At 35.0% G+C, this 12,589-nt stretch overlaps 3 protein-coding genes across 3 annotated transcripts; 1 reads left to right on the top strand and 2 right to left on the bottom strand.

The window, feature by feature from the left end:
* Positions 1-617: 617 nt before the first annotated feature.
* On the bottom strand, positions 618-2,521 carry LOC136822555 (uncharacterized). Its single transcript, XM_067078819.1, has 2 exons — positions 2,206-2,521; positions 618-2,005 (listed from the first exon to the last, which is right to left on the bottom strand). Exons 1-2 carry the CDS (start codon positions 2,269-2,271, stop codon positions 884-886), a joined length of 1,188 nt encoding a protein of 395 aa, XP_066934920.1. The 5' UTR covers positions 2,272-2,521; the 3' UTR covers positions 618-883.
* Positions 2,522-2,824: 303 nt separating this feature from the next.
* On the bottom strand, positions 2,825-3,772 carry LOC136822554 (charged multivesicular body protein 2b-like). Its single transcript, XM_067078818.1, has one exon. It carries the CDS (start codon positions 3,719-3,721, stop codon positions 3,077-3,079), a length of 645 nt encoding a protein of 214 aa, XP_066934919.1. The 5' UTR covers positions 3,722-3,772; the 3' UTR covers positions 2,825-3,076.
* A 3,940-nt stretch (positions 3,773-7,712) lies between these two features.
* Positions 7,713-9,309, top strand: LOC136822558 (uncharacterized; the record flags this gene model as incomplete). The annotated part of the gene is made up of 3 exons (XM_067078824.1): positions 7,713-7,780; positions 8,046-8,964; positions 9,163-9,309. Coding segments are annotated over exons 1-3 (1,134 nt in total), but the record flags the coding sequence as incomplete, so codon positions are not given.
* Positions 9,310-12,589: the final 3,280 nt, after the last annotated feature.

Genomic DNA, 12,589 nt, shown 5'->3' with positions numbered 1-12,589 from the left:
AAGGGGGGCTATGCCCCCAATAATTTTTTCAAAAATGGTTATTTTGCAAAATGCAAAGTTTTTCTTTTTTAATTTGTCATAATTGTCTTATAAGTGCATTTTCAAGCAATCTAGAGCTCAAATTTTCAAAATTTTTCCCCTTGGGCCAAACCATGGTTGGCCCTTGCGGTGTCATTAAACTTCAGCCCCCCTAATATGAAAATGTTTCCTACGGCACTGGATCTGTAAAAATTCTTTAATCCTGTTGCATTTACTTAGATAAAAAATCTGTCTGGCAAGGGATCTGCACCCCTGACTTACAAAACCTTGATAATCTGGCATGAACCTTCAGTACTTAGCTTATCTCTTATTTCTTAGGGCATTTATTCTATTTAGCTAAACTAACTGTTGTATTTGTTTGATTGTTTGAAAAGGATTTTCGAAAAAAATTGACGTGTCATCGGCTTAGGGGTCACCTAAAATATTTGGCAACCAGGGGTTACCTAAGTCTTAGGGGTCACCTGAATTCTTAGGGGTCACTTAAAACCTGCTGCCAAGCCATGAAACGAACTTGGATCCAAGGCAACTTGGCTAGTTGTGCTTTCAACTTCTTACTAAAAGATATGCGATACAAGAAGTTCATAATTTCTACGTTTCTTATCATTATCAGTAAGAATTCGAATAAGTTTTGGCTCTTTTCGAGCTATTCCTTCATAGAATAAACCAGTAGTATCGCTGACTTCAGTTATATTCCCCATCTTATCAAACAATGTCAGTAGTCCATTGATATCCTTAACAACTTGATCAGCTTCTCCAGAGTTATCTTGGGACCGATAGTACTTCTTCAAAATATTATAATATGGTATGAAAAAACTTTCTAAAATTCGTTTCTCAAAACAAGTTCTCAACACAAGAAATGCTTAACTTTTAATCTGATACCAAAGTTTGTTCCGTTCCAAGAAGACTGCTCAGGATAAATTTCAAATAAATATAAAAAAATTGTTTTGATGTGGTAAGAATTAACTAAACAAGATGCAGCGTCATCATGCCATTTCAAGTGTGTTATGAATTTACTGCGCAGGTATTTGAAAAATCTCATACATAATTTACGTGGGTCGTCTGAGTCAAATTTTGTAAAGGCTTCTTTTTCTTTGCAAGACAAAGATATACGAAGGGTATTTGAGTTTCGAATAATGGCATGATGGATAGATGGGTTATCTCTAAATCGTTGTTTGAAATCCTCTGGTAAAATATCACCAGGGTCACTAGAATTCATCAGCAAAGGTAGATTATAAATGGGTAAGCATAAATCTACATCTATATTTACAATTTGATTTTCACCAGTGACAATATCAAAAGTGAAAGCACTTTTATGTTGAAGAAAATGGTCAATGGTCACCAAACCAAATTCATTAGGAATAAATTTCCATTCTCTTGGAAGATGATGTTGTATTTTCTCTTGAACCAATAAACCAAAAGCTCTAATGATGATTGCCATATTCATCCAATGACTAGGATCTGTGTTATTGAATTCTGCAGGTATGTTCCAACTTTCTCTATCATCTCCAGGGAATATCCATTCTTCTCCAGGCTTCACAAATTTTGATTTACGATCAAAGAACTCTTGTATATTTGCAGCATCTACTTTGACCTTTTCAATTGGTGAATCATTGAATGGGTTTAAATCCTTTAATTCGAATTGCAACATTTGTTTTGTAGATTTCATTGATATATCCGCAACTTTGGAAAGAACAGGCATTTCAATCATGAAATCAAATTCGTCAACTGCATCAATTTTCAACCCTTCATACATACTTCCTGTATAGTATAAAGTACTATCCTTGAAAGATTTATGATTTGTTTTTAGATCCTCTGTCACATTTTCAAGTAATTTTCCCATCTTCCTCTGAATAGCAAGACCCTTTTCATTTATTGGAAACTGAGCTTCTTTTTCGGCTATTGAGATTATGGCTTGATTGAGCGAGTCTGTGATACCAACATCAGTTTCATCCCAATCTGGGTTAACCTAAAAAAAGGAAAAAAAGGAATATTTTCATTCGTCTGATTGTTTGTTATAGATTGTTATAAAATTAGATGTTTGATTTTAGCTAGCGGGTAAGAATCTTCAAGCAGATTGATCATAACATTCAGTGTAAGTTTGAAAATCTTGGGAGTATAAGTTTAGGTATAGTGCAGGTACATTGAAAAACATTTTGATCACTAAACCTTTGCTCCAGTTGACCAAGGTAAATCTTGCATCCAAAACTGATATGGAAAACATGGTCTTTTCATTTGAAATGTCAACTCTTCATGTTTTTCATTCTCAACGGATCGGAGATATTAGTTTGCTATATTTTTCTCTCATCAAAGATGCCATAACATCTGTCATATCAATATCAGTATTATTATTATGCTGCTGACGTGCTCGTTCCCTGAAAACCTTGACAAACAATTTACCAAGATCTTTTCCACTGTCATTTCTGCCTGCCATATTTAATTAAAGTGAGAGCAGGTGAGAGGAATTTTCATTCAATTAATATCTGTAATAAAAAGTAGAAAACAAAACTCAAAATTAAGTAGAAAAATACGTTTACCACCGCTTTCTAATAATCGTCGTACATTGCGGTTCTTATGCGGAAAATCAAGAACAAGCAAAAAAATGCTTCTCTAATGATCAATCCATGAATCAATTTTAAAAGATTGGAAACTTAAATTTGAAATAAACATTACTGCACTTAAAATTACCGAAATATTTGAAAGAATACGTTGTATGGGAATTAAATAATTTTGAAACTGAAATGATATTTTTACAATGAGATACAATAAATTAATTACAGTACAAAAATAACAAAAAACTTACAATCACCTTTATTTTAATCAAAGATTCAAGTAGAAAAATTTGGTTTATACATGGTGATTATTAATTAACTAACAGTAATTCAAATAAATCCAAAAAGTGTTCAGGGGAGCCTCTTCAATTACAGGTTCCTTAGAAAATCTAAGTTATTGAATTTATATGAGTGACATGAGAATGCAAAAATACATTTGTGATGAAAAGTAAAAGGATATAATAAATACAATTTTCTTCGCATTTATATTATGTTGCTTTCAGCTTGGCAAGCATTGCTTCAATTTCCTTATCCTCATCTGACATTTTGGATGATCCTGCTTGTGCTTGAGATGGTAATTTAGATCCAGTTGATGGTAAACCAGCCATTTTCCCAGTAATTTCAATACCAATTTCATCCAAAACTTGAGAAACAATGGCGTCTTGTTCTTCCTCGTCCCCAGATTCACCAAGCAAATCATCTAGTGTATCTCCCATCATTTCTTCTGTCATATCCATTTTTGCTGATTCTTTTTCAAATTCTTGTAGTGTTTTGCTCAGTTGTTGTGGATCAACTTGTTTATTCATAGCTCCCATCGCCTTTGTAGCGGTGCCCATCGATTCAGCCATTTTAGCATTAGCCTGCATTGCAGTCATCTGGTGCCCGATGCCACCAACTTTAGTTTTTGTTGATAAGTTTCTGCTCTTTTGTTTACGAATGGCAACTAATTGTTTAGCATAAGTTGTTGCTAATTGCTTATTACCAAGTTTAGCAGCTTTTTTGATTTCCAATTCTAAGGCTTTTTCTTGCCTTTCCAGCTGTTTATAGTCTCTGTCAAGCTCTCTACCAGTTTTATTCAAGTTTCTTTTTTGTTGTTTTACAACCTCCTTGGTTGTAGGCTTTTTACCAAACATTTTTGTGTTCTTTATCAGTTCAAACTAAAAATAAAAAATCAAGTTTTAAATTAAATGTGTATTAAGCTTACACTTTGAATTTCATTTTTATTGATTACTATTAAAATTTACTTTAAACGAAGAGTGGGGGTTACTATCATCATTCCCAAAAACAGATTTTTGCAGCTAGAATATTCATCAAAGCTCTCAATGTCCAAAAAATTGGTCTCCTACAATAAAGTGAAAAATTTGAGTGTCTAAAACTGTCTAAAAAGGAGTACCAACCTACCCAGTGATAATTTGCAGCTCAAGAGCCCCAATAATTTTGACCAGCACTTAGATTCAACATTTATAAAGTTATGGGAAATGCATATTTGGACTTTGCACCCAATGCTGCACGCAAGCACTTAAGCTAAAGTCACATACAAGTGGGACAAAAATCAGTTTTTTGAAGCAAAAAAATGCCACATTGAAGCATAGACATATGAACAGTTAGAAAGACTCACAATGGTTATTTTCTTTTGTTCTAGCGGTTCATGTTGAACTGGTGGTACATTCATAAAAAAATTCTTTCTCTTTCGTTAAAATATTGATTGGTAAGAAATGTGATGTAACCATACCTTTTGTTTTGTGAAAGGGGAGATAATTATGTGTGAAGTATGAATAAATTTTCTTCCATGAATTTGTTATTTTTGTGTTTGTAGAGAAATATTTCAGTCGAACAGAAGGCTTTTTGTCGATTTATGGTAAAAATCAGGAAGCATAACATATAGAAAACTTCCAAAAACTCTTGCAAAATTGAATTTATTAAGCAAAAGTTTTAAGTTTGTTCTCAATGGTTTTACTTGGTTTTACCCGTAACTCATTGATTTATTATATTGCAATTTTATGTTTAATTAAGTGTATTCAGAACATTTAATTTTATGGATCAAAACCTCCCAATTACTTACTTATATAATTTCCATGTTACATGATATTATTTCCATGTTCCGGGCTACAAGCCCGCTAGATTGATTGATAAAAAAAAGTTGCATTCACAAAATATCACTAATTATGCAAAAAAAATAAAGAAAAAAATTACTGTCCAAAAATACTGTAACTTTGGATAGCCAAATGGCTAAACATTAAAATTTGGAGGGAAGTTACCTTTTATCATTGTTAACAATATATTCTATAGCCTTTTTATAGCCCTTTGTAGTTAAGAAGTTATGTGCTGGAGAATACAAAATATCTCAAAAACTGATAAAGCAATAGATTAACGAATGAATAAAACAGCGAAATAGCGAGTTGATAAAGCAACAGATAAACAAATGAAGAAAGCAGCGAAGTAGCGAGTAGATAAAGCAATGGATTAACAAATGAAAGTCACAAGGTATTTTTCAACTTCCCATTTTTTGAGCTAGAAAATCTTTTTTGGTTGCTAAATCTAAAATTCACTTCGCATTTTGCGAAGCTATAATTCAAACCCTGCTTTCTAACATATTCATGGTCTTGCAGGCTAGCTCTAAAGCTCTAAAACAACATCTAATAACATGAAAACCAGAATATGGTTTTTCAATGGGAATCAAAACTATAAAGTGCACTTACAAACATCATTGTCAGATCTAACAAAATTAATAACAGCATTGTCATCATTGACAATCACACAAACAATATTCTGTCAAGAGTCTTGTAAACATTCCAACAACCTCCATTGAAATGATTTGCCAATCATACTTTCTCTCTGTCATAACATGTCACAATAACTTTCACTGATAGCGCCCCCTTTTTAACTTTTTTGTTTTCATTCAAAATGACGGGATGCCGGTTGGAGAATTGTCGTCCCATGTTTTGTCAGATAGTCCCCCCAAGTTAGAGCAGTTGTTAAAATGTCCACATGACTGACTGTATTACTACAACTTGGTCTAATATCGACATCCCTCGTCTAAATTCGACACCCTTTTCTAGAGCTGAAAATGATAGAAAGGCCAAAACTATTTTTCTTTGCTTAGTGGTAAGAGAGGAAAAAATTCTTTTTCAATCACCGATTCCAACTTTCATATCATTCCTATCTCTAAAGAAGGGTGTCGAAATTAGAAGACGGATATCGAGAGATTAGACCAACTTACGGTATGAAGTACTCAGACAGTCCCGTGGTGTACATGATGAGCGTGCGGTAAATTTGGATGGCAGGGCAGCGTGCCTCTGCGGACGCGCGTGGTGCTGCACGAGTCAATGTCTGATTTCTAAAAGATTGTGAGAAAATAAATGAAGCTTATTATTATAAGACATTCTACTTGAAAGAATTTTATAAAAACTCAAAACTAAATTCCCAAGCTCGAATTAGTGAACACACAATTTTGCCTTTATACCGTCGCGAATCTAAAAATAGACATTGATTTTTATGTTTGTCTGAAATTCAATCCTATCACCCTTTGCGTTTATTACGCTTGCACGCAAATTACACTCAATTACAAAGAACAAGTAATAAATTTTACGACTTTTGAATTAAGACGAAAAGGATTGTGGGATTGAATTTCGGTCAAATGAGAGAAGTAATAATCATGACGTTTGCACAACGAAGCGCTATTATTTTATTTTTTTGAGTGTGTTTTTAGCCAATTTAGAGCTCTAGAGTTCAAAATTTTCCTCCTCAGACCAAACCATGGTTGGCCCTCACGGTGTCACTGAACGTATGTCCCCTTAATATCAAAATGCTTCCTACGACACTGATTCATTTAACTTTATATATTTCTTTCTTAGAAGTACCAGCAATTCAAGCTCTTTTCTACAAATTTTGAGCAACTTTTAGGCATGACAAGAGATCAAAATCCCAGGCCTTTTGGGGGCTGCGCCCTCTGAACCCCCACCAAGGCTCAGTCCTAGACCGTTGGGGGCTTACCCCCCTGCAATTTCGCCCGCCTTTCCACAAGCCGAACTTCTTATGGCGTGGACTTTGCATCGTTTCCACACTCTGGCTAAATTCTGGAAGACATTTAGCTAGCTAGCTATCCTTGACATCACCAGTCCAGGTTCTTTAACCTCTTTTCTACCATCATTCTTGATAAAATGACATTTTGATAAAAAATATCCACCTAATTATAAAACAGAACTGCCACTGCTACTGTAGACAACCAAAATAAAAACCGAAATGTTGTCTCTCAGACCAGACGATCTCAATCGAACAGAATCGACGATTGAACCAGTCGAACCAAATCGAATGCAATCGACCGATTGAAATTCGATACACCGTTTAGGAGACAGATAAAAAAATTCACTCCATTAAGAATTAGTGAATAAGAGTAAAAAATTCACTCCATTAAGAATTAGTGAATAAGAGTAAAAAATTCACTCCATTAAGAATTAGTGAATAAGATAAAAAGTACAAAAAGAACGGTAGATGCTGTGAAATCCGACAAATACAGCGCTAACAGGGTTGCGATCAACCTGGCACTCTTAGAGAAGTGCGAAGTTCCTTGTTGGTGTTGGTTGTAATCAATTGGATCTTCAATATCAATCATAACCAATCAATCAACTGTTCAATATATCTACACTCAAACATTTGCAAGTATACATCCCATGTCGCATGTGTGTCCTTATCATTTACACTGAACAGATTTGAGGTTTTTGCAAATAACCGTGGACCAGCTGTACGTACGGTTTGGAATCGACGTACAGCTGAGCAGGTACCTCCTTACTTACTTTATTGTTTTATCTGCTTCACCAACAATGAATCTCCTAAAAATTGTATCCTTATTTGCCTTCTTCTGGCAATTCCAAATTACTGAACTGACTACAATACCTCAAGGAGACTCTCTTTTATGTTGTAAAGTCTTCTCAAACAATGAAACCTGTTTGATGTCAATTGCATTTTATTATCAGGATAACTCGCGTCGCTACAATATCCACCCTTATGGCTTGCTACAACAAATACTTCTTATCATAAGTGGCTCAGTTGAAGTGAACCCAGGACCAAGAACCTATAAGATTAAATTTCCATGTGGTGACTGTCAAAAACGTGTCAAAAGAACCGATGTTTCCATTGCTTGCGACATGTGTGACCTCTGGTACCATAAGAACTGCTGCCGCATGGGGGACCAAGTATTTGACTGCTATTCAACTGACAAAAGCCTCTCCTGGACTTGCTACCAATGTGCACTGAAAGGACTATCTACATCATTATTCGACACTTCTGTTTCATCAATCTCGTCAGATGGCTCTAACCATTCCATCGATGATGGCATTCCAAAGAAAAAATCGAAACAGCTTCGTCTAACAGTATGTAACTTTCAAAGTATTTGGAATAAAAAGACAGTGCTTGCACCCTTCTTGATTGGCAATAACATTGACATCATGATTGGATCAGAAAGTCACCTAGATCAGCAATAACAAATAACAGTGAATATCTACCAAGTACCTACACTGCAACTCGTGAGGATCGCGATGACGGTTACGGTGGTGTTATTATCATACGAAAGAAAGAACTTAAGATTGAAGAAATACGTGTTCAAAGCTCAGACATTGTTGCAATAAAGGTCATAACGTATGAAAAACCTGTGCTTGTTTGTGCTTGTTATCGATCTCCAAGCAACAAGAAAGAGGACAATAAAGTTATTATCAACAAACTTAATGATCTTCTTAAAAAACATAAAAACAACCCTATTTGGTTAGCAGGTGATTTCAACCTCCCAGACATTGATTGGAATAGTAATAGTATTGTTGGAAATGCTAATTCAGATCAATTAAATGAAGACTTTCTTCAACTTTTTGATCAACACAAAATGTCTCAACATATCAATTTCAATACAAGAAAAGAAGCTCTCTTAGATCTGCTACTCACAAATAGACCTACATTCCTTGTTCGCTGTCTTCCAGTGGCAGGTTTTGGTGATCATGACACATGCGCCATCGCTGACATTGTATGTCATCCACAAAAATTCAAACCAGTGCAACGCACAGTGTATTGTTGGAATAGAGCCAATATTCAGAACCTTCGCCAAGACATAGATACCAACATCAAGAATTTAGTCGCATCAACAACTCCTGATACTTCTGTTAATGACATTTGGATAAACTTGAAAGACATTCTTCTTACTGCACAAGCCACACATGTTCCTACAAAAATCACCTCACAAAGATTTCAACAACCATGGTTTAACAGAGCCTGCAAAAAAGCAGTTCGTAAAAAGAAACGATCTTACCGCAAATATAAAGTGTCAAAGGACCCTACTGATTGGAAATATTATATAAAATGTGAGAAAGAACCAAATAAAACATGTGAAAAGGTAAAAATGACTATATAAAACGAAGTATCATGAATGATGATGGCAAAAAAAACAAAAAACTCTTCAGCTACATCAAATCAAAAAGGAACGACGTTATTGGAGTTTCTCCTCTTGTGGACGCAGATAATATCACACATATAAATGACAACGACATAGCTGAAATATTAAATCAACAGTTTGCAAGTGTCTTCTCTAAAGACGACGGCTTATTACCTGAATCAAGGTCCTAAAGGATCAAACATCAAAGACATTGTTTTCACCAGAAACGGCATCCATAAATTGCTATCGAATATCAATCCTAAGAAAGCTTGTGGTCCCGACAATGTCTCAGCAAGGATTCTCCATGTATGTGCAGACATTTTACCTGACATCTTTGTTTTACTTTTCACGGCATCACTCGAACAAGGAGCCATTCCAAACGACTGGCGACATGCATTAGTGACTCCAATTTACAAAGGCGGGAATAAAGACCGATCAAAAGCTGCGAACTATAGGCCGATCAGCCTAACATCGATCACTTGCAAGCTTATGGAGCACATAATCCACAGCAATATAATGACTCATTTTGATCAGGACCACACACTTTCTGATACACAACATGGCTTTAGAAAATTTCGATCATGCGAGACGCAGCTAATTCAAACCATAAATACGCTGGCGCAATCTTTGAACAATTGCGAACAAACAGACTCCATTTTGTTGGATTTTAGTAAAGCCTTCGACAAGGTTTGTCACAGAAAACTTTTACTGAAACTTGAACATTATGGCATCCATGGAACCTTGCTTAAATGGATAGCGGATTTTCTGAACAATCGTAGTCAATGTGTAGCTGTAAGAGGAACTCTGTCAAAGCGGATAGCGGTCACTTCAGGTGTCCTCAAGGCTCAGTTCTTGGTCCCCTCTTGTTTCTTGTTTATATAAACGATATGCCCTTGCATGTTGATTCAAATATTGCTTTGTTTGCTGACGATTCCTACTTATTCAAAGTAATCAAATGCCTAAATGATGCATATTCATTACAAGCAGACCTTGACAAGTTAGTGGAGTGGGAAAAGCAATGGTCAATGGAGTTCCACCCGGGGAAATGCTATGTACTTCGCATAACAAACAAACATAAAATTATTGACCACACCTATACAATCCATGGTCAAAACTTGAAGGCAGTTGATAAAGCGAAATACCTTGGAGTAACCATTTCCAAGAATCTCTCTTGGAAACATCATGTTTCAGTCATCACTGCTAAGGCAAATTCTACCAGGATATTTCTTCAAAGGAATCTTCAAATGACAGACACAGAAACTCGTCTCGTTTGCTATAAGACATACATCAGACCTCTAGTAGAATATGCATCTTCAGTATGGGACTCACCTGGGAAATTGAATATAACATCGCAGTTAGAAACGCGTCCAACGAAATCCATCCGTTGGATTTACAATAGGTGGGACAGGGAATGTTCACCCACTTCGTTATTGAAAGATGCTGATTTGGATATACTTGAAAATCGTCGCAAAATCAATCGTCTCAAACTTTTTCACAACATCATGTCTGGTTCAAAACACGTAGACAAATCAATCCTCCCCACGAGACAGCGTTGTAAAAAACGTAAAATAAACACATTACTGGGCTCATCCAGTATACACAATGTTTTTTTCCCAAATTGGTTCAAAATGGAACACCTTCCAAAAAGAAGCAACATCTATTGAAGATACTGTTGTTTTTATTGATAAAATTAGTGGTCTGAACTTAGATTTCTAGTAAACCATTGACTCCATTTTATGCTAATTTATCCCTTATCTTCAGTCCTAAATCTGTGGATCTAATTTTGAATTATTTTTGTCAACACCTACCCAAAATCTAGAACTCAAAGCTTGGAATCATTTGGAATCTCTCTACTCACTAAGCTTTATATACCTTTTAAGATGTTTTTATATTTATTTTTAGTAAATAAATCTTGTTTTTATATGCAATTTTTAATTTTAAGTTTATTTTTTTAAAGCCAGATACATATATTTTTTATCACTATTTATTTACTTATATTTATATTCTTTTCTAGATAATATTTGTGAGAATAGGTTTTGTAACCTCCTGTAAATTATCGAATAGAAATAGAAATAGAGTGTCGACTGCGCATGCGTCAATCCAATTTTCCATTGTTTTGATTTTAGCGACCACGGAAAATTCACTCTCCTCCGTAAAAAAAACGGTAGGTAAACATCTGGTTCTCATAAGGAAACATAGCAGAAAAACGGTAGGTAAAGAACTCCTTTTAATCTAGCCTGGATATCCAAGCTCAAAATTTTAGAAAAAAGAAAAAATACCTCAACATACAAAGTTCTAAAATTATAGAGCTTGGTCTCCCTAGAGAATGAAAGTGCAAACCCATGTTTCCTAGCCAACCCAGGGCAGAAAAACAGAAATTGATAAAAAGCAGTCTTACAAGATCTAAAACTATTTAAAACATCCAAAGATTACACCAAAGTCCATAAAAAGGTTTGCATGCATTATCATGACCAACCATGTTTTCTTGGAAAATGAACTTGCCTCTGTTTTCTTCTTTTTCATGTTTTCATGTAACAGAAAGCCCTATCTTCACTAGCACACTGGAGGACTATCCTATTTTTGCTTTAGAATTGCTCCACGCCGTGTAGATTGGCCCTTACGGCCTCAGCGAAGTGAGCGCAAGCAAGCGGACTGCATTCTCTTAAAGAGAATGCAAATCGCTCTAGGGAGACCAGGCTGTAAATCAGAACATAAAATATCTAAAACTAGACTGTGAAACCACCAGGGCACCAGGGGCAAAGCTATTAAACTACTAAAACTTTCAACGGTCAAAACCACAAATTTTGGACTTAACTCTTTCTCTCGTCTTTCGTCAAAACAATGGAATGAGTTACTAATAAATCATCCTGACACTGATTTTCACAACCTTGATACTGATGAACTAAAATCTTTAGCTACAAAATTCTATTTAGACAAATACAAAGCTGAAAACAAATAATCTTTGTGTGTGTGTGTGTGTGTGTGTGTGCGTAATTGTGTGTGCATGAGCTTAGTGTGTTTTCCCAGGGTGGGAGGGGGTTGGGTCGTGTAACAGGAAGAACTTTATAGATAAAACTACTCAAAGAAAATTTTCATAAAATAAAAGTAAAAATATTTCTTATATTCATTATTTTGTGTCACTATTAATATTATGATAATCGTTTATTCATTTGTTCTTTAGTTCTGTAATAATTTTTCAGTTTCTTCTAGGTTCCCCATTGTATTAGAGAAATCTATTTTTTTTTGTAAGGGGTTATCCTGCTGTGTTGCAGCGAAAATATATTCAATTCAATTCAATTCAATTCAATTTACAGCCTGGATATCCAGGCTACTTTTAATCATAACTTCTTTTCCTCTTGATGAATTTTTGTGAAATTTTCAGGAAAGACTTATAAAATTATCATTGATATCATGTTCAAATATCTAAATCATTCTCTTTAAAGGAGAGAAAAAAATTCACAATGTTTACATTCCTCTAACCTTTCACAGTACTAAAGTGCGCAATTTTACCTACCATTTTTACGGGCCTCTGCAATGGAGTACCGTGAAGATAGCGAGACTCCTAAACGGTGTATTGTCGAACGCA

The sequence above is a fragment of the Clytia hemisphaerica genome, unplaced genomic scaffold, assembly GCF_902728285.1.
Source record: "Clytia hemisphaerica strain Z4C2 unplaced genomic scaffold, Clytia hemisphaerica genome assembly, whole genome shotgun sequence".
NCBI lineage: Eukaryota > Metazoa > Cnidaria > Hydrozoa > Leptothecata > Clytiidae > Clytia > Clytia hemisphaerica.
Note: the sequence above shows the minus strand (reverse complement) of the source record. Positions and strands in the feature narration are given on the sequence as shown.

Excerpts from the sequence above, each read along its gene's own strand:
- LOC136822554 (XM_067078818.1), bottom strand. The coding sequence starts at position 3,721 with ATGTTTGGTAAAAAGCCTACAACCAAGGAGGTTGTAAAACAACAAAAA.
- LOC136822555 (XM_067078819.1), bottom strand. The coding sequence starts at position 2,271 with ATGAAAAGACCATGTTTTCCATATCAGTTTTGGATGCAAGATTTACCT. Across the intron at positions 2,006-2,205 it reads CTTGGTCAACTGGAGCAAAG|GTTAACCCAGATTGGGATGA; the intron begins GTTTAGTGATCA and ends TCCTTTTTTTAG.